Here is a 20,427-nt window from a genome sequence, read left to right as displayed (position 1 = left end):
TGATGGATGCTCTGTATGCCTGAGTGTCTGACTGCAGCACCTTTACCTGGACCAGGCCCACCAGACTGCAGGATTCACCACCATCACCTTGGTCCAGGGGGCCATTGATGGCACCCTGCTAACACCGGGGCACCAGCGAGTGGCCTATGTTAACAGAAAAGGGATCCACACTCTGAATGTCCAGGTCCTGTGCGACCACTGCCTGCGGATCATGCACATGTGTGCCCACTATCCTGGGAGTGTGCATGACAGCTACATCCTGGGACACTCTGAGATCCCTGGTGTTGTCGAGAACCTCACCAGGATGTCGGATTGGCTCATGAGGGACAAGGGATACTCGCTGAGGACATGGCTGATAATGCAAGTGCGGAGGCCTGAGATTGAAGCAGAGATTCATTACAATGAGGCTCCCACTGCCACCAGCTCTTGTCATTGAGCAGTGCTTCAGGCTGCTGAAAATGCAATGATCCGCAGCAAGGATCTGACATGCCAGGAGGACCTGGGAGGCCCTCCGTCTCCAAATTCACATGAGATGAGACTGTGTCCATCAGCTCGACACCTGCCCCCTCCCTCAATTATAGCGCCATTTCCCGACCACCCTCTTTCTCCCTTTCCCGACTTCCCCCCACCCCCACCCTCCAAAGGCCTATTTACATCACGCCAGGGTGATGGGTCAATGTTGGCACTATCAGCAGGTCACTATTAAAGACAGAAGAGTGATAACCACTTGCTATGAGGAAAGCTGTGGTGCTCATCAGGTTGTGATTAGATGGAATCTTTGATGCACGATCAATTGCACAAAGACTTGAGTTGGATACAACTGAGGCTTTATTGCTCTAAGATGTGTGGCCCCCCCACAGCAGCTGGCGAAACGGCTGCAGCATGGAGGACACACACATTTATACTCCGCCTACTGGGCGGAGCCAGGAGGCAGGGACTACCAACGTACCTGTAGTACAGGTCCTACCATACATCACCTAATAGAGGTGCAACAGAATAGCAGTTGAAATTCGATACAAACAACGGTGATGGACAATCATTAGAGCGTAAACTAAGGTGAAGTAAGTAGATGTCAACAAGTAAAGCCCTATTGTTGAAGAGTGAATGCTAGTGTTAAATGTGTCAGAAGGCAGTGAGCAAGAAAGCATACTTCCTCACCGACCTGTTTAAATAGGTGGTATCATTTATTTAGTGGGGTGTGGCTGCTGTTTCATACTAACAGTTGGAGCCACAGGTGAAGATGGAGAGAAATACGGATTGAGCCACTGTGAAAGGTGCTACCCCTTCTTTACACCCTATGGACGTACTTGTCTCCAAGGATATACCTGTTTGCTGATGACTGTGCACTAGCTGCTGGTTCAGAGCTGGGCGTGCAATGCAGCATGAACATGTTCTCCAATGCATGCAACCACTTTGGTCTTGCAACAGTTTGCCTACTCTAGGAAAGCTCCATCTCGAGCCCAACATTTCAGTCCATGACCAGAATCTATCAGCAGTGTATATATGTCCATTTTTCTCAGCAGCACAGTCTCTAAGCTGCCTATGTTGTCTATTTCTATATGTGTCTTATTCCAGGCCATGACCCAAACCTATCAGCCGGGAAAATGTTCACCTATCTTGATTTCCCACTCTCTTGAGCTGTTTATATGACACATGCAAGATTTGTCAATGCAAATCTGTCTACCAAACTGAAAATCTATAGAGCAATCAGCCGGACCAATCTGCGCGACACATGCAGAACGTGGCCTGTGCACCAGTATCATGCCAAAAAGCTCAAACACTGTCTGAAGATCAGAAAGCAGAACAAAATACCACCACTGAGAAACTCACCAATGCTGGCATGCCAAGCATCTACATCATATTGAGTCAGTCACAATGCAGTTGGGCTGGTAATGTTGCCAGAATGCCTGACACTCACTTACTAAAGCAAACCTTCTTTAGCGAGCTTGAGTCTGGGGTGTGCTCTCAAGCAGTCTAAGGATATGTTTCAAGGGCATCCTGAAAGCTACATTTGGGTGTTTTGATATCGACTTCGAGTTGTGGGAGAAGGTCACCAATATCACTGCACCTGGAGGAACCAAATAAGAAAGAAAATGGTGATACCTCCTTCTTCAAAAGTAAACTATCAGAGGCAACAAGGAAGTTCACCAGCAGATTGTCCAAATCTTAATTGCCCACTGTATCCTTTCCCATTTGCACCAGACCCCAAGCATTGGAATTAGCAGTCACACACTTGTCCAACCGAGCCCTATCAAATATCCCAGATGATGAACAGAGTCATCTGCACATTGAAAGGTGAAGCAGAAAGATCCTTTATCTACTACTGCCATCTACAGGACACAAAAAGTATTGCTTGGATGAAAGAAGACGACATTCTGGTTTTCACATAGCTGATGAGTATAATTAAATCCCAGTTTCCTGGTGTGTTGGCAGATCTTTTTAAAAATGGAGGTCCCTAAGTGTATATTTGAATTTTCTGCTCTGCAGTTAAGCTTAAGTTTGCTTTTTGCTGCTAAGAATAATTGAGTTTACATTTGGGTTGTTTCATTAGTTCAATCCAAAACATATAATTTAATTACAATAAACAGCATCCAAAGCTGCGTTTGCAGACTTAATTCACTTTTAATAAGTGATTCATGTTAACATCAATATTTTTTTCCAATGTCTTAAGTGGTTAGCTGCACATGGATTTGTGTAAAAATAATTATTCGACACATACCCATTCTGTTTTTAGTCTCATAGTGGAAATACTGCTGTAAGGATTGTCACAAGTATTATTCTCTTGTGTGTTATCCTCCCAAATCACAAGTACTATGAGCATGAGTGACTTGCAGAAGTAGATGAATCTGTGGGATTCACCGTCGGTGATGTAGTATTAAATATTGAACGTTCCTCCGTTTCAGAGCTTAAACTAAATTTTTCCTGTAAAAGATTAATTGTCCTGTTATTTAGGGCAGCACGGTGGCGCAGTGGATAGCACTGCTGCCTCACGGCGCCGAGGTCCCAGGTTTGATCCCGGCTCTGGGTCACTGTCCGTGTGGAGTTTGCACATTCTCCCCGTGTTTGTGTGGGTTTTGTCCCCACAATCCAAAAGATGTGCCGTCTAGGTGGATTGGCTAAATTGCCCTATAATTGGAAAAAATGAATTGGGTACTCAACATATTCTTTTTTTAAAATAAATTATAATGTAGTCTGATTTGTTATGCAGTAATTAACTGCCATCAAGTCAGACCGCATTTCCAGTGTGAACTGGAAGGTGGTGTTGATCAAAGAACTGGCCACAAAATGGCTTCATTATTGCTGTAAATAAAGATACCAAAGTTCAAGCCGACCTGGATGGATCTCCTTGTGCAAAGTTGGACTCTATTTGGTGCGATCTGTAATTGCACAGACATGAGACATGTAGCGTTGATATGATTGCATTTCTACCACACAAAAGAGCTTTTTAAATAAAAGAAATGGGTAAAATTAGCAAGGGGTACAATCTAAAGGTTCAAGCCCACATAGTTAGAACAAAATTATCCCTATTCGTAGCGACATTACAGATGTGATGTTGGATCAATTTTAGTTTGTGGTAAGTGTTATATTTTTCTTTCTACTTAAGTATAATTCAATAGTGGAGTAGGTTTGTACATTATTTTGTCATTCTATTATGTAGACATAAATTCCTTCCCTTTTACCTTTCATTTAATATGAAACAGTGCTTGGTTTCTGGTGTGCACCAGGAGGTAGGCATTAGTAGACAACCTGCTATAAGCACACTGACTTCCACAGACTTGATTATACTTCTTGATTATACACACTTCTTGTATGACCAGCATTCCATTATCCCAGTATCACATTGGTGCTTCCAATATGTCATTTTGCCTCAACTGAGGATTCCCTCCACTGTGGTTGGCATGGCCCTCGGCTGTGGGTCTATCCCATTTCCACACTTCTCTCTCACACAGCTTTGCCCTACCTGACAGTACCATGAAGGGGTTCCCTTCTCCTCGTCTTCCACCAACCATAATACTATGCCATTTCCTCCCTCCCCAGCATGAACTCGCTGCTATTTAAAACTTCCCCTCCTGCCACTTTCAGCATTCCAGGGACCATTCCCTTTGTTATAGGCTGGTTCAGTCCTCAGTCACCCCTAGTACCTCCTCTTTCCCACCTTCCATCTAGTGCAGGAAGTGCAACAGCTTTTCATATTCTTTCCCCTTAGGATTTGGAATTCACTGGATAGGAGCATTTACTGTTCATCCCTAATTACTCTTAAGGAGGTAGTGCTAAGCTGATGTCTTTAATGTTACAGTCCATGTGGTGTAGGTATACCAACGATGCTGCTAGGAAGGAAGTTGTAGGATTTTAACCCAGCAGCAGTGAAGGTTCCTAGTCAGTGGAACTTGCATGTGGTGGTGTTCCCTTGTGTGCCAGTGGTGGAGGAGCTGAATATTTTAAGGTAGGTGGAAGCGAGATGCTTTTGTCCGGGGTGGTGTTGTGCTTTTTGAATCGGGATTTTAACAACATGGAAAGATGTCCTTTGCCCATTGTGTCTGTGCCGGCCGGCCATCCAGCACCTATCTACTCTAATCCCACTTTCCAGCACTTGGCCCATAGCCTTGTATGTGGCAGCATTTCAAATGCTCATCTAAATACTTCTTAAATGTTGAGGGTTCCTGCCTCTACCACCCTGTCAGGGAGTGAGTTCCAAATTCCCCTCTGGATTAAAAATGTTTTTCTTCATATCTCTGCCAAATCCCCTGCCCCTTGCCTTAAATTGTTGTTAAACATAAACATAGAACATACAGTGCAGAAGGAGGCCATTTGGCCCATCGAGTCTGCACCGACCCACTTAAGCCCTCACTCCCACCCTATCCCAATAACCCCATCTAACCTTTTTGGACACTAAGGGCAATTTATCATGGCCAATCCACCTAACCCACACGTTTTTGGACTGTGGGAGGAAACCGGAGCACCCGGAGGAAACCCACGCAGACACGGGGAGAACGTGCAGACTCCGCACAGACAGTGACCCAGCGGGGAATCAAACCTGGGACCCTGGCGCAAGCCACAAAAACTTGTGTTACCGTGCTGAACTTCTGATCATATGTCTTGTAGATACTGGATTCTCCAAAGTCTCTCCACTGAGTTATTTACTGCTGAATTCTCATGACTGACCTGCTCTTGTAGCTGCTGTATTTATATGGTTAGTCCAGTTCCATTTCTGGTCAATTGTAACCCCCAGGGTGTTGATAATGGGAGATTTGCAATGGTAATGTTATTGAATGTCATGGGGTGATGGTTAGATTCTCTCTTGTTGGAGATGGTCATTGCCTGGCATTGTGTGGCACGGATTTTACTTGCCACTTGTCAACCCAAGCCTGTATATTGTCCAGGTCTTGCTGCATATGGACAATGACAGCTGCAGCATCTGTGGAGTTGTGAATTGTAAATGGACATCCCCACTTCCTACCTGATCGAAGGAAGAGCATTAATTAAGCAGCTGAAGATGGTTGGGCTTAGGTCATTCCCCGAAGGAACTCCTACAGTAATACCCTGGGATTGAGATGCTAGACCTCCAACAAAAACAACCATCTTCCTCAGTGCTAGGTATGACTCTAACCTGTGGAGAGGTTTCCCCTTGATTCCCATCGACTCCAATTTGTTAGGCCCCTTTATGTGAAGGGCAGTCCCTCCCACCTTACCTCTCAAGCTCAACTCTTGTTCGTGCTTGCTCTAAGGCTGGAATGATGTCCGGAGTTGAGTGGCCCTGGTGGAACCCTAACTGAGCATCGGTGAGAAGGTTATTGCTGTGTAAATGCTGCTCGTTAGCACTGTTGACAACAGCCTTCCATCATTATGTCAGTGATTGGGATTAGACAGGGCCAGTAATTTCCCAAATTGGATTTGTTCTGCGTGACACAGTGATTTACCTATGCTTCATTGATCAGTATTTGCCATCCACAATGCGGTCTCCTCAACATCGGGGACACCAGATGCAGATCATGTGACTCCTTTACTGAGCCCCGGTGTTCAGTCTGCAACTGTGACTGAGATTCCTGTCACTTGCCATTTTAATTCTACATCCCAATCTTACTCTGACCGTGCTCTCTTTTGCCTCTAATATTGTTCCAATGAAGCTCGGGAACAGCAGCTCACCTTCAGTTAAAGCACTTTCCACCTTCTGAACTCCACGGGCGGGATTCTCCGATCCCCGAATCCCCCTCCTGCCGGCTGCCGAATTCTCCGGCACCGAGGATTTGGCGGGGGCGGGAGTCGCGCCATGCCAGTCAGCGGCCGCTGGTAGCGCCCCCCCGGCGATTCTCCGGCCCGCGATGGGCCGAGTGGCCGCCCGCTTCCGTCCGGTCCCGCCGGCGTAAATTAGAGTAGGTACTTACCGGCGTGACCTGGCTGCGCGGGCAGCCTCCGGGGTCCTCGGGGGGGGGGGGGGGGGGGGGGGGGGGGGAGGGATGGGAGGGGGATCTGGCCCTGGGAAGTGCCCCCACGGTGGCCTGGCCCGCAATCGGGGCCCACCGATCCGCGGGCGGGCCTGTGCCGTGGGAGCACTCTATTCTTCCGCGTCGGCCGCTGTGGTCCTCCGCCATGGCCAACGTGGAGAAGAACCCCCCTGCGCATGTGCTGGAATGACGCCAACACGCTGGTGCTCCCACGCATGCACCAACTCACTCCCTTTGGCGCCGGTTGGCGTGGCGCCAAGCCCCTTCCCCGCCGGCCGGCAGGGCGCAAACCACTCCGACGCTGGCCTAGCCCCTGAAGGTGCGGAGGATTCGGCACCTTTGGGGCTGCCCGACGCCGGAGTGGTTCCCGCCACTCCGCCCCGCCAATTCCCGCCAATTCCCGCCCCACATTTTTGAGTTCAATTATTTCAGATCATAACCACTGCTCCAGGTTCTTTTCACTCAGCAGCTGCTGATTCTGTTATTCATTTAATCCCTCTTGCCTTCTACGGTAATGCACACATTGTCTTTTGTTCTTCCCATCCATTCCACCCACATTTTATGCCTTTTGTAGCAGTTTTCAAGTGAGCACATAATTTTCCAGTTAAACAAAAATCTGAAATGTTATCCCTTTCTCTCCAGGCAGAAGCTGCCAGTGCTGCCAAGTATTTCCAGCAATTGTGTATATATTTGCATGAATTCTGATCTTATCATTCGTATCTCCTTTTGAGGTGTGCAAACCACAAAAACAGCATAAATATCACTTATTTGTCTTGATTATAGTTCAGCTGTTTTTCAGCCAAATGTTTGTTATTTGAATTGCTTACTGCAATTTGTACTCTTTGTTAGACTGGGCTCATTTGATCAGTATTTCTAATATCTAGGCTGGAATTTGGCAATTGGGATTCTCAGTTCCCGCCGGCAGCGCTCCCCCGTGCGCTCCTCCCCCGCATGTGGGTTTCCCAGCGGCACACAGGAGCATCAACAGAAAATCCGATTGACAAGTGGTGGGAGTAGACATTCCTGCCGCCAGCGAACTCTGCACCGCCAGGAAACACGCGTCTGGCTGGTGTGTGGACAGCCAGCCCCTGGTCAGAAGTTGTTCGTGCTGACACCAGGGTAGGCTTGCAGCGTGGAAGGGACCTTGCATTAGAAAATCAGAGTGAAACGAGGGAGTGCAGCTGTTAGATAGAACAGGACACTGGGCTTTCTGATTGCTGTTGGCAGAACAGCAGTCAGTGCATCCTAAGATCATATTCAGGCAGGTTCCTGCTTGCCTTACAGATTTCTGTGTCATGCTGTTGGGCCTCCTCCGATATGGGTGTAACCAGGCCAAATTGCTGGCTCCTGGATCTCAAGGAATTGAGATTGACTGCCAAGATTTCTCTTCGTACTTCATTAATGTTTATACAATGTGCATGTATCTGTTTTTGCTGAAGATTTACTCTGTCCTTTGGAATAAGCCCAGGACTTCCCAAGAAAAAAGCACGGGGAAGCATGGTGGCACTGGGGTTAGCACTGCTGCTTCACAGCGCCAGGGACCCAGATTCGATTCCAGTGTGGAGTTTGCACGTTCTCCTTGTGTCTGCGTGGGTTTCCTGTCTGTGCTCCGGTTTCCTCCCACAGTCCAAAGATGTGCAGGTTAGGTGGATTGGCCATGCTAAATGGCCCCTTAGTGCCCAGGGATGTGCAAGTTAGGTTACGGGAGAGGGCAGGGAAGTGGACCTGGGTAGAGTGCTCTTTCAGAGGATCAGTGCAGACTTCATGGCCGAATGGCCGCCTTCTGCACTGTAGGGATTCTATGTTTGCAAAATATAAAGGGATAGAAACCAAGAATATAGCTGATCTTTCCCTCTTTTCTTATGCCCTGGGGTGCCCATGAATTCCCTGGGGACAATGGCAATAAGATTTGGCACACCATTCATAATCATCTTAGTTGTCAGTGTATTTACAGGTTTGGATTGACATTGTTGGGAGAGATTATTTTCCATAAAGTGCATTTCAAGAAGATTAGCAAAAGCCACTCTTAATACAAAGGGATTTGGTGCAATTCTCCGAAAAAATTTCTTAAGTATGCTCGCGAGCGGGAATTCCGCGAGCATCCCGGCGCTCGGCCCAGTGAGGCCAGCAATGCAATTCAACATTAATTGGCCCACTTAACAAGGCCTCATGGACTTCTCGTCGCAAATGAAGGTTCGCCAGATGATTCACTGGGACCGCGCTCGCCAGCCCCCCGCTAACAAGGTCGAGCAGCACTTCAACTGCACTTGCTCAGCCAATATCAGCCAGCTCGGACTAATGGCGCCGAGGAGACCGACTCCAAGATTCGGGGATGCTGAGCTGGAGAGGCTCCTGGACACTGTAGAGGCCGGTTGGGATGTCCTGTTCCCCCGAGGGACCCAGAGAGTCAGCCACAAGCTAGCCAGTGCTGCCTGGGATGAGGTGGTGCCAGCTGGCAGATTGGGAAGTGTGACCAAGAGAACTGGCCTTCAGTGTGGTAAGAAGGTCAACAACCTATGCTGGGCAGCACGGGTGAGTAGACACCAACGCGCCACCCACTCCTCCCATCCACGACCACCACATTGAACAATGCGTGTGGCTAACGATGTTCTCTCTCCGTGTTTCCTCAGGAAAAGCTCTCACATAACCGCCGGGAGAGAGCCCAGACAAGTGGAGGGGTGCCGGACTTAAGAATCCTCCCCTCCTTTGAGGAACATACCCTGGAGGTGACTGGGGTGGCCGAGGACAGATCGATTACCCACGCGGAGGCTGGCGGACGCCGCAGAGGTGAGGAACAACTGGGCTCCACCTGGAGGAGCTGTCAAACATGAGTTGTTATTGCCTTGCTGACTATCCATCCCTCCCACTGACCACATGTCCATTCTCCCGCTTCGGGGACACAATCTGGTGAACACCATACCGCTGATGATGCACACCAGGTGGAGGCAGGAACCACCAGGCAAGACAGCAGTCAGAGGTCTGCTGCATCCCAGGACCCAGCTGCGTCCCAGCCTGATGCTGAGCCTGTGGTACAGAGGTACCCGGAGCTGATGGAGACAATAGGGAGCGACTGAGATATTCAGAGGGAGATGTCAGCGTCACTCCAGCAGATCCACAGCCGATAGGAGGAGTCTCAGAGGCTAGGGGCGCAGGAGATGGCGTCACCAATGAGTGGCACCGAGGCCAACACTGCTCGGGTACTGACCACAGTGGAGAGCCTGGTGCACGATGTCGGCACCATGAGTGAAGGTGTCCAAGGCGTCGCTCAGTCAGTGACGACCATGACTGAGGGTCTCAGCAGAATATCCGATTTGCTGTGGGATGTCACCCAATACCAGGCCGTCCTGGATGAGGTTCTGCGGGACATGCACCGCTCTCAGGTGGGCATGGCTGAGGCGCTGCAGAGCATGGCTCAGTCACTGAGGAGCATCGCCGAGGGTGTTGACACAATGGTGCAGACCATGGGGAACCGCCAGGGCTGGCAGAGCCAGATGATGCAGGGACAACCAGGGCTCGAACCAGCTACCCCTCCATCCCAAGGTGAACCCCAGGACTGGGAGGGGGGGGCGCTGAGTGCCAATCCAGTGCCTCCTTAGGAGTGCCGATGGTGGCCAGCAGCCCCCCCTCCCCCCCCTGTTCCACTCCTTTGATGAGGCTCTGTCTCGAGGTCAGCACACGGGACAGGGCGGCACGGCTGTGCTGGCGACAAGTGAGCTGGACCCCTCTGGCCCCAGAGTCCTCCTGCCAGGGGCATTGAAGGCCACGGGATGACGTAGGCAGCTGGCAGCCTCCACCTCAGATTTGCATTATGGAGAAACACCTAGACATAGTGGGAGAGCTAGGGGGCCAGGCACGTTGAGGATCACTGAGGGCATTGTGGGAGGTGGGGGGCTGGTTCGGACACCCTCCAGCTATGGACATGTCCACGGGGCTGTGTCTCAACCCCTGGGTGTTTGGATATTGCATGTGTGGTGTTGCCTCCCGCATTATTCAAGCACAGCGTCCTGGCATCAGGGTGTGGTTGGAATGTTAGGCAATGACTCCCACACGCTACATGACCCGCCCACCCACGGGAATCCATTTGGCATCTGTGAAGTGCTGATTTAACCACGATTGCCAATTCCCGATTAGCGATAGCCTTCAGCCACGCAGCCAGAGGCCTCAGCGGTCGGTGGGGGTTATGGGTGGTTGTTGGGGCAGAAAGGGGACAAGAGTTGTCCTCGGAACGGGGAAACGATCCAGGGGTTGGCATGGTGATGCTGTGAGTGGCTGCCTCCTGGTTTCCCCCCCCATGCGCCTTCCCCACCCTCCCATGGCGGCCCACCCCCCGCCGAGGGTCCCTCACCCCCCACCGAGCACTGGGGTGGCAATCCCAGTGTCCCCGGGCTCGTTGCCTGTGAGCAAAGATGGCTACTCACCTCCTCCGCTCCCCTCAGCCCTTCCTCCAGTTTCACGTTTTTCAAAAGGAGTACTAATCGGCGCCAGCGTGACCACTTGCTGGGTAGGCCGCTGAGTGACAGGTGGCCATTGGATACAGGGTGGCTACTATTAATTGTGTGGAAATGGGGCTTAAATGGTGATAATTGGTTTCTCGCCACCCTACGGCTACGGGAGTGGACCGGTTGCATCGCAAACTGTTTGGCGCTTGCCACAGATCTCGTTTTTGGCCTCTCCCGCTATTCACTGGCCTCGTTTTGCTTGAGCGAGAACGCAACGAGGCCAGAGAATCTCGCCCATTGTTTGCATATCTTTGTACACTTTCCTAACTTCATCATCAGACTCCTGCTTGCTTCATGAGTCCCACCAAGGTGAATATTCCCTGGATTGCCAAACTGATAATTCAGCCATTTTCCATGTGATGTATGCTCCGTGCAAATAGAGCAACTAAAATGAGGAATCCTGGCATTCTTTCAATCATTTATATTTTCCATTTGTGTAATTAATTGGCTCATAATTTGAGGTGAAGCAAAGGTGTCATAACTGCGTTTCACCGTGATTCACCAAAATCTATCTTAAATAGTATTTGAATAAGTCAGACTCCGATTCAACGAATGGATATTTTGCAAATAATTGCAGCATTGGGCATCATTCACCAATTTTCATGTCGATGGGATGTTGGTCCTTATGACTGACTGGCTGATGATATCCATATCTCATTTGGAGTAAAGTCCACCTGAATCAGTAATTTCAGAAATCCAGCAGCAGCACATAAAATATTTGTTTTCATACCTTCAGCTGGATTGCTGGCGGGAGATGGTTGTCCTTCAAAACTAATGGAAATGTGGGGATAATAATCCAGACAATTGACTTAATTGGTCATTTTCTTTTTGCTTGATTTTGTTTGTTTGTTTGGCAAAATGGTATTTCAAAACATCGGTGTTATCCTTGCTGAAAATAAAATCAGGCAGCAATACCATCATGGTTCAATGGGTAAAACTCTTGTCGTATAGTTAAAAATACATCTCCAACTCGCCTTAACATTGGGGCAAAATCCTGGAACTCCTTTCCTAACAGCACAGTGGGTGTACCTACACCTCAAGGACTGCAGCGGTTCAAAAAGGCAACTCGCCACCACCTTCCGAAGGGCAACTAGGGATGGGCAGTAAATGCTGGGCTAACCAGCGACGCCCACATCACGTGAATGAATTTTAGAAAATGATGAAGATTTCTACAAAGGCAACTCGAATCACTGGTTAAGTGCTGAAAAAAAATGTTTCAACGGATATTTGAGTACATTCTTCAATATTGGATAATATTGTGAAGATCCACAGGTGTTCTTTGCTTTTCTGGTGTTTTTTTCAATGTTTTCAGCCACTTTCCATACATTGCATGGATTATTTTTTTTTAATATAGGCAATACACTGTTGGCTCTTTACATCTTTCACAATTGTACTGACATGGTTTATGATATGAATAGCTATTGTTTTTTACAGTTTGAAGAGACAGTATCCCTTTTGTTTGCCTTTATTGAAATAGCACATGTCTGAAACGCCTACCCGGATATTGGTTAATGCTACAGCTACGAATCTGTGATCTTACAAAACTCAAACACAATTCAAACGATTCTGGGTGAACTGAAACCGTGGTTAGCAGCTTTAGTTTTCTCTGAAAATAAATAGGGGCTGGTTTAGCCCAGTGGGCTAAACAGCTGGCTTGTAATGCAGAACAATGCCAGCAGTGTGGGTTCAATTCCCATACCGGCCTCCCCGAACAGGTGCCGGAATGTGGCGACTAGGGGCTTTTCACAGTAACTTCATTGAAGCCTACTTGTGACAATAAGCTATTATTATTATTATTATTATTAATATTAATAAAATAAATGCCACTTTTTCAATGTCTTTCTCCCAGATAAAGGAAGTATTTTGTCTTAAAGATGTCTGTCATCTTGGCAAAGTACCTTGCAGCAAACTTGCAGGTAGAATTTTTCATTCCGTCCACCTTGCACAAACTGGGAATTCAGCATGGTAGCCTTTTCCCTAGTTTGCATTGCATCGGATTCAGTGATGCAACTTACCATCAGAGTGCTGGTAAAATGTTGGTTTCCTCATCTGAGGCTGACTCTTCTCCTCCTGCATTCATCCAGCCAAATCGTAGCTGATAGGGCCCTCTCCCTCAACCACGCTCCCTGTACCTCTCTCCATTCTGCTCCCTCCTAGAATCACGATAGAATTCCCCTTTTCCCTGCCTCTTATCCCACCAGACTCCGTATCCAACGGATCATTTTCCACCATCTCCAGTGTGATGTGACCACCAAATGCATCTTCCCCTTTCAGTCCCGAAGGGACTTTTTCCTTTTGTGTTAACTGGTCCACTCTCCAGTCACCCCCAACACCCTATCATCTTCTCGCAATACCGCTTTCCACACAAAAACAGGAGATGTAGCACCTCGCCTTTTACCTCTTCTCTCATCACCATCCTGACAGTCCAAACATCCATATACTGCTTCCAGGTGAAGCGGTGATTTGTGTGCACCTCTTTCAATCTAGTCTACTGCATTTGCTGCTGATAATATGGTCTCCTCTATACCGGGGAGACCCAATGCAGATGGGTAAATGTATTCAGTCTGTAAGCATGGCCCTGAGCTTGAGGTGGCCTGCCATTTTAACTCTCCATCTCGTTCTCATGCTGACATTTCTGTCCTCTGCCTACTGCACTGTTCCAGTCAAGCTGAAGGAACAGCACCTCGTCTTTTGATGAGGCACTATACAATCTTCTGGGGTCAAATTTCGGTGCCAGTTCTGTTTCCTTCCTTTGTACCTGCTCTAGGTACATCTTTTGTTGTCCCGTTCTCATTCCCTTTAGCTCTCCTCTCCCTCGGCTTTCACCCTATCACAGATCCTTTTTGTCCATGTGCCCTCATCCCTTGCTCAAAACCTACTACTTTTGCCAGTTCTGATGTCACGGACTGGAAACGCTAACTCTGTTCCTCTCTCCACAAGTGCTGCCATAACCTGCTTGAGTTTATCCAGCATTTTGTTTTTTTAGTTCAGATTTCCACAGTATTCTACTTTGTATGTAATTTTCCAATGCAAAAAGTGAACTTGCATTAACAACCAGAATGTGGTGCTATTCAACTAACAGATTAGTATTTTCATGAATATTATCACGGAGGAGTTAATTTTTGGAGCTAGCGCACGCGTATGAAGTTATTAACATGACTAACGAAAGTCTGTTCTTTCAACAGCAGATCGCAACTCACCATGGTAACAGTGCCAGCACTGGTCATTATTCTTTGTTCCATTAAGCACGTGATAATGCTGAAGGCAGAATGGCAGAGAACAAGCATACCTGCTGTTTTGCCTCAGGAAACCGTTTTACTGGAGAGAGCGCATTTTAAGGGCAAAGCCAAGCTAGAAGTAACCTCTTCATGTGAATTAGAGTGCCACAAAAGAGCACCCCTGCCAACGTATGAAGACCTGAAAGAATATTTGTCATATGAAACCCTGTACCTAAATGGAAGCAGAACTCTCACAAGTGTGGACATCTATGGTTTCAATGCTGCCGATTTGGTAAACAAACAAAATCATAGCAGTGGTCGAAGAGCAAAAAGACAGATCTTTGGCCTGGACGGCAGATTCAGCATCCTGTCAAAAAACTTTCTGTTGAACTATCCTTTCTCGACATCTGTGAAAATCTCCACAGGTTGCACTGGAACTTTAGTAGCTGAAAAGCATGTCCTAACTGCTGCCCACTGTATTCATGATGGCAAAAACTATGTGAAGGGTGCGCAAAGGATGAAAGTTGGATTTTTTAAATCAAAACAAAAGGAGACTGGGAAAGCCACAAATAAAGCCACCTCCATTTCTCCAGAAAAGCCTAGATTCCATTGGATACGGGTAAAACGGACACATGTTCCAAAGGGATGGATCAAAGGTTCAGCGAATGATATTGGCATGGATTATGACTATGCACTGCTGGAACTAAGAAGGCCTCACAAGAAACCCTTCATGAAAATAGGAGTTACTCCTCCGGTGGGAAGGCTGCCTGGTGGCAGGATTCACTTTTCTGGATTTGACAATGATCGTCCAGGCGATCTTGTTTATCGTTTCTGCTTGGTTAAAGATGAAACCTATGATCTCCTGTATCAGCACTGTGATGCGCAGCCGGGAGCCAGTGGCTCAGGTGTTTACATCCGAATGTGGAAAAGGCACAGTCGGAAATGGGAGCGGAAGGTGATCGGAATTTTTTCAGGGCACCAATGGGTGGATAAGAATGGTGTGCAGCAGGATTACAATGTGGCTGTTCGGATCACTCCCCTGAAATATGCACAGATCTGTTTCTGGATCAAAGGAAATTATGTTGATTGTAGAGATGGGTGAAGTTTTTATGGCTCTGTTTTTAAGATCGTAGTGTGCAAACTGGTAAACTCCTGTATCACATACAAAAATATTCAATTCTGAAATTCACTTCAGCGTGGGCAAGCTCTGTCACTGGGAGTGCAACACAAGAGATCAAAGTATTGCAACAGCGCTAAATTTAAAAATAGGGTAAAAAGCTTTTTAAATGTAACCTTACTGTGGTGGCAAATAAGTCTCCCACGAATAGTTTATTTTTGTTACATTTTGGAACTCACTTAAGATGTGTAATGTCAAAGTTTGGAATAGTTTAAGTAACATTTTAGTATAATGAGATGGCATTAAATGCCTTTCAGTGGCTTAATTACAAAGATTTATAAATATGTTGTAGCACTTAATAAATCTTCAAATGAACTTAGATATTTTAAAAGATCGTTTTATCCACACTGAATCATTGCATTAAATATGGAAACCGTATCCTACCAGACAAATGTAATTTTTACAGAAAGTGTTGAGATGCTTTCCAACCCTTCCCGCTTTTATAAGCCTACCCATTTTGAGTTCCTAGGTATGGAAGCAGTTGTTATAAGAATACAGTTTTTGTAAATGTTAAAACCACTTCCTGACATTGCGTTGTGTGTTTTTATTTGGTTTATCGTGGACTAGAATTCAAAAGCAAAGCTATTAATGACAATTATGTGGGAATGTGTAAAGCAATATTTAAGGTCTTATCAGAACCTGTCAACTCCATTGCCTTCACCAAATTAAGCATTGTAAACTTACATTTTTATTGAATGAGTGAAAGCTTGCTTGACATTAGCAGGCAATAAACATAAAAGAGGAAAATGAATATGAAATAGTTAACAAATTTGTCACATTTTTTAAAGTGGTCCTTTCTTTTTTTGATCCGTTCCTGGGATGTGGGAGTTCCTGGAAAAGTCAGTATTTATTGTCCTGGGGAATTGATGGTCAACTTTTTGAATAGCTACCATCCATATGGTGAAGGTATTCCAACAAAGCTGCCAGATAGGAAGTTCCAAGATTTTGACCCAGTGAAAATGAACAAACGACAATACATGTTAAGACAGGATGATATTTGACTTGGAGGAAAGTTTGGAGCTGATGGTATTCCTATGCACCCGCAGCCCTTGTTCTTCAAAGTGGTAAAAATTAACTGGTTTGGGAGATGCTGCTGAAGACACCTTGTCAAGTTTCAGCATCCTGCTGATCATATGATGGATGCTGTAGTGAGTGCATGTGTCATCAAGCAAGTTAACTGCTTTGAACTGGATAGTGTAGATATTAGTGTTCTTCTACCTGTATTTGCCCAATCTCTGTATGTACTTACTGACACAAGATCAATTTTTTGGCATTCCTATTTTTAGGTCTTCTCTTTCTTAGACATCGCTCTCCCAAAAGGTGATGTTTTATGGGTGACCAATCGACTTTCCATTTGGGTTATCCTCGAGGAACATATTTCGGTATCAACCCAAGGCAGGGTTCTTCCAGCCTTTCAAATGAGTTTCTAGTAATGATTTTGGAAGAGCAGTATCATTTTATCTCCATTACTCTCATTACTGGCTATCTCATTTAGACACCTAATGTATTTTACTTTTTCTATAATGTTCCCAGGATAAGGTATGTTTACTTATCTCAATTAGAAAATAAGTAAAACCAGAGAAAACTACCACTTCCTGTGAAATAGCTGTGATTATCGATAATGTTGTTTCCATGACTGTCCAACTAATATTCAGAGTCCTTCTGGGATGCTGATGATAAACACCAAAAGTAAGTGCTCCAAAGAGTGAAAGTTTCTTGCTGTTGTTCTGATATTTGTTGATAAATGGTGGAATTATTAATTTGCATTCATTAGTATTATTGATTTACTAGATTTTCTTAATGCTCCAAATTTGTACAACATTTTGTAATCCTGTATATTGTAGCAAACTATATTACCAACTTGTAAAGCACTTTAAACATAATGTAACTTCCCAAGGCACTTCACAGGAACATTCTCAAACAAAGTATGACACTGAACCACATCTGGTGGCACAGTGGTTAGCACTGCTGCCTCACAGCGAAAGGGACTCGGGTTCAATTCCAGCCTCGGGTAACTGTCTGTGTGCAGTTTGCACTTTCTCCCCGTGTCTGCGTGAGTTTTCTCCTAGTCCTCTGGTTTCCTTCCACAGTCGAAAGATGTGCGGGTTAGGTGGATTGGCCATGCTAAATTTCCCCTTAATGTCCAGGGATGTGCAGGTTAGGTTATGGGATTAGGGGAATAGGGCAAGGTGGACACTTGTCAATGGGCAGAGTGTTCATTCTAAGGGTCGGTGCAGATGCTATGGCGACATCCCGATTTCCCCTACGGGAGCGGGCCGGTTGCATTACAAACTGTTTGGCGCCCGGCGCGGATCTTGTTTCTGGACTCTCCCGATACTCACCGGCCTCATTACGTTTGAGCGTGAGGGTATAACAAGGCCATGGTTTTGAGTACTTTGTGTTTCAAATGTAAGGTCACCTGAAATAAAAACCAAAGTATATGAATGGACATCACAAAGACTATTGATGCCAACAAAGTGGAAAAAAATAACTACTGTTTTCAATTAAATAGTCATTTAGAAGTTTTCTTGGAAACTTACCCCGGTTTAGGGACAAAACACATTTGTGAAGAGAACGCATCTCTTACACCTTTTCAGTTATGTTAAAACTAGCTAACTACCCCATACTGTCTGCTGGCACTAAATCCTGTAACCTCCGTCATCTTGGAAGGTAGAACGTCTGGATCACAATGATAATAGGCCACTTACCAAAAATTCCTTTTTGTTTTTTTAATCCTATTTTAATTTACTTACTTATTCCTCCTTCCTGTTAGAAAAGGTGGCTGACTAGAACACAAATTACAGTGGTGGTCTGATTGTCCACTTTCTTACCAATGTCAATAGTGGAAATCCAGAGCCAGGACCCAACTTAAATCCAGGCGGAAACAGATTGAGAATCTCTAGATCTCGCATTGCTTCATTTTGATACCACAAGGTGTGTAACTTCAGCCCAATATCGAACAGATATTTCCAAATTATCTGCCATTAATTATATGCATTTTTGAAGAATGGGTCCTGCTGTTGACACTGGTTACATTTTAACTGCTGGTAGAGGGACTCTGTCCATGCATGGTTAAAAATGATCTGTTCCCAGACATTGTAAACCGGTTACTGACTAGCTGGAACTGGCAATAGTGACTTCCTGTCTGGATGAGTGAATCAGAATGCATGATTGTTAGTTCTTTGATTCTGAAGCCAATGCAATTAAAGTATGTCTATGATCTGTCTGTGATTATTCATTTAATATGATGGGACATGTGAACTGAGGTTATTTGAAACTAGTCAGTATGTTGCAGCAAAGCCTTGTCTCTGTTGCAGCAATGGGAATTTAATATAGTCTCGTGCTAGCTGTAGCACAATCAGTCACTCATGAGGTGAGGTGAGATGGAGTCAATCAATGGCTTTATTATGCAGACTTGTTCCCCAGCAGCTCGGTTACAGAATGCGGCTGCTGGGAGAATAGCCCCTCGCCAATAGCCCCTCGGCATCACAGGGTACCGTAATACCCCTAATACATACCACCACACGAGCAAATACCATTACTGTTAAATGCTGGCCGACATCAGTAAATTTTTGAGCTGAGCAATTTCGTAATTTGACCATCGCAGATCAACTTGAGTATCACAGTTCCCTCAAATCCTTGCAGTGAGATCAATGATACAATTGATTACTTATCCCACCAGGTGTGATTACATTCACTTGCCTTAACTTGAACATGAAGTAATGATAATGTGAATTAAACATCTTGATGTTATGCCAGCTGACTTTCCTGCGGCTCCATGAAGTGAATACCTATTCAAAAGGAAATGAGCAAGTTGCTGTTGGCTAGCGAAGACAAAGATACACTTATTTGGCTGTAAAATATAAGCCATGCATGTGTAATTGCATTTGAATGAAACAGTACATAAAAAATCAACTTGAATGTAAAAGTCAGCGTCAAGATTTCGTTTTAATGCTCGGTGTGCCCAAAAATGATCATAGTATGTGTTGTGTAAAAAGTCTGAAACTTCACTTTATTCAGCAAGTTTAACAAAGGGTGAAATATATTACAGTATTGCTTTTTTTCGTACAGCTTTCAGTGGATAAAATATCAACATTCCTACTGATCTATAAACTTATCAGAACAGGTTTTTGTGCACAATGATCAAAGTTTTTCATACTGCAAACATTTATATCTTATTGATCAAATACTGAAAATTGTTTTTAATATCCAGTGGCTATTCATCTTGGGCTTTGAATGTAGACAATTTCTAATGCAATGTATGTCAATGAATTAATCAATAAAGGAGTGAAAAGGGTAACTTCATTTGTATGTGTAGCAATTGTTTGAATTGTGCTTCAAAATTTTGTGAGTGCCAACCTTCGTAGTAAGATGCACATCCTGGAGATTACAGATTGCATATAGCATGAGGAGTTAGAAATGTCAACACAGGCAGGTCTGCAAGGAAAGTTTTCAGCGCCCTCAATGGAGGCTGGAGGTTGTTTTGTTGGCGGACGAGGCGGTGAATGAGAGGGTGAGGAAATGTATGCAAAACAACCTGCAGGCCAATGACACGGGAAGTCTCAGCTGCGGTGCTTTGGGAGGCGCTGAAGGCAGCGGTGAGAGGGGAGCTGATTTTGATTAGAGCACATAGGGACAGGGCCAAAACGGACCGACTGGTAAAGGAGATCTTACAGATAGACAGGAGATATGCGGAGACCCCGAGCGTAGAGCTATTAAAGGAACGACGAAGGCTACAGACTGAGTGTGGGGTGTTGTCCACAGGTAAGGCTGTGGAGCAGCTTAGGAAGGTGAGGGGTGCGATTTATGAGCACAGGGAGAAAGCCAGTAGAATGCTGGCACAGCAACTGAGGAAGAGGGAGGCGGCCAGGGAAATAGGGAAGATAGTCGACGGGAGGGGGGGGGATACTTGGTAGGGGATCCGGCAGGGCTGAACAAGGTGTTCAGGGACTTCTATAGTAAGCTTTACACCTCTGAATCCCCTGCGGGGCTGGAGGGGATGAGGCGCTTTCTGGATGGACTGACCTTCCCAAAAGTGGGCAGGGGATTGGTAGATGGATTGTGGGCCCCGATCAGGACCGAAGAAATAT

General features: G+C 46.0%; 1 protein-coding gene across 3 annotated transcripts in view; it reads left to right on the top strand.

Annotated features, from left to right (window-relative positions):
* LOC140391718 (serine protease 23-like) overlaps positions 1-19,637 on the top strand; it is a 31,170-nt gene extending 11,533 nt beyond the window's left edge. Inside the window, exons 2-3 of one of the 3 annotated variants that reach the window (XM_072476486.1) lie at positions 9,074-9,230; positions 14,128-19,637. In XM_072476486.1, the coding sequence (XP_072332587.1) occupies positions 14,144-15,262 (1,119 nt within the window). In that variant the 5' untranslated portion in view covers positions 9,074-9,230; positions 14,128-14,143 and the 3' untranslated portion in view covers positions 15,263-19,637. The remainder of the gene's footprint in view (positions 1-9,073; positions 9,231-14,127) is intronic. The other 2 variants (XM_072476485.1, XM_072476484.1) reach the window with 2 other exon arrangements.
* Positions 19,638-20,427: the final 790 nt, after the last annotated feature.

Source organism: Scyliorhinus torazame, chromosome 15 (genome assembly GCF_047496885.1).
Source record: "Scyliorhinus torazame isolate Kashiwa2021f chromosome 15, sScyTor2.1, whole genome shotgun sequence".
NCBI lineage: Eukaryota > Metazoa > Chordata > Chondrichthyes > Carcharhiniformes > Scyliorhinidae > Scyliorhinus > Scyliorhinus torazame.
The sequence above is the reverse complement of the archived record's forward strand: the minus strand, read 5'-3'. Positions and strand labels throughout refer to the sequence as shown.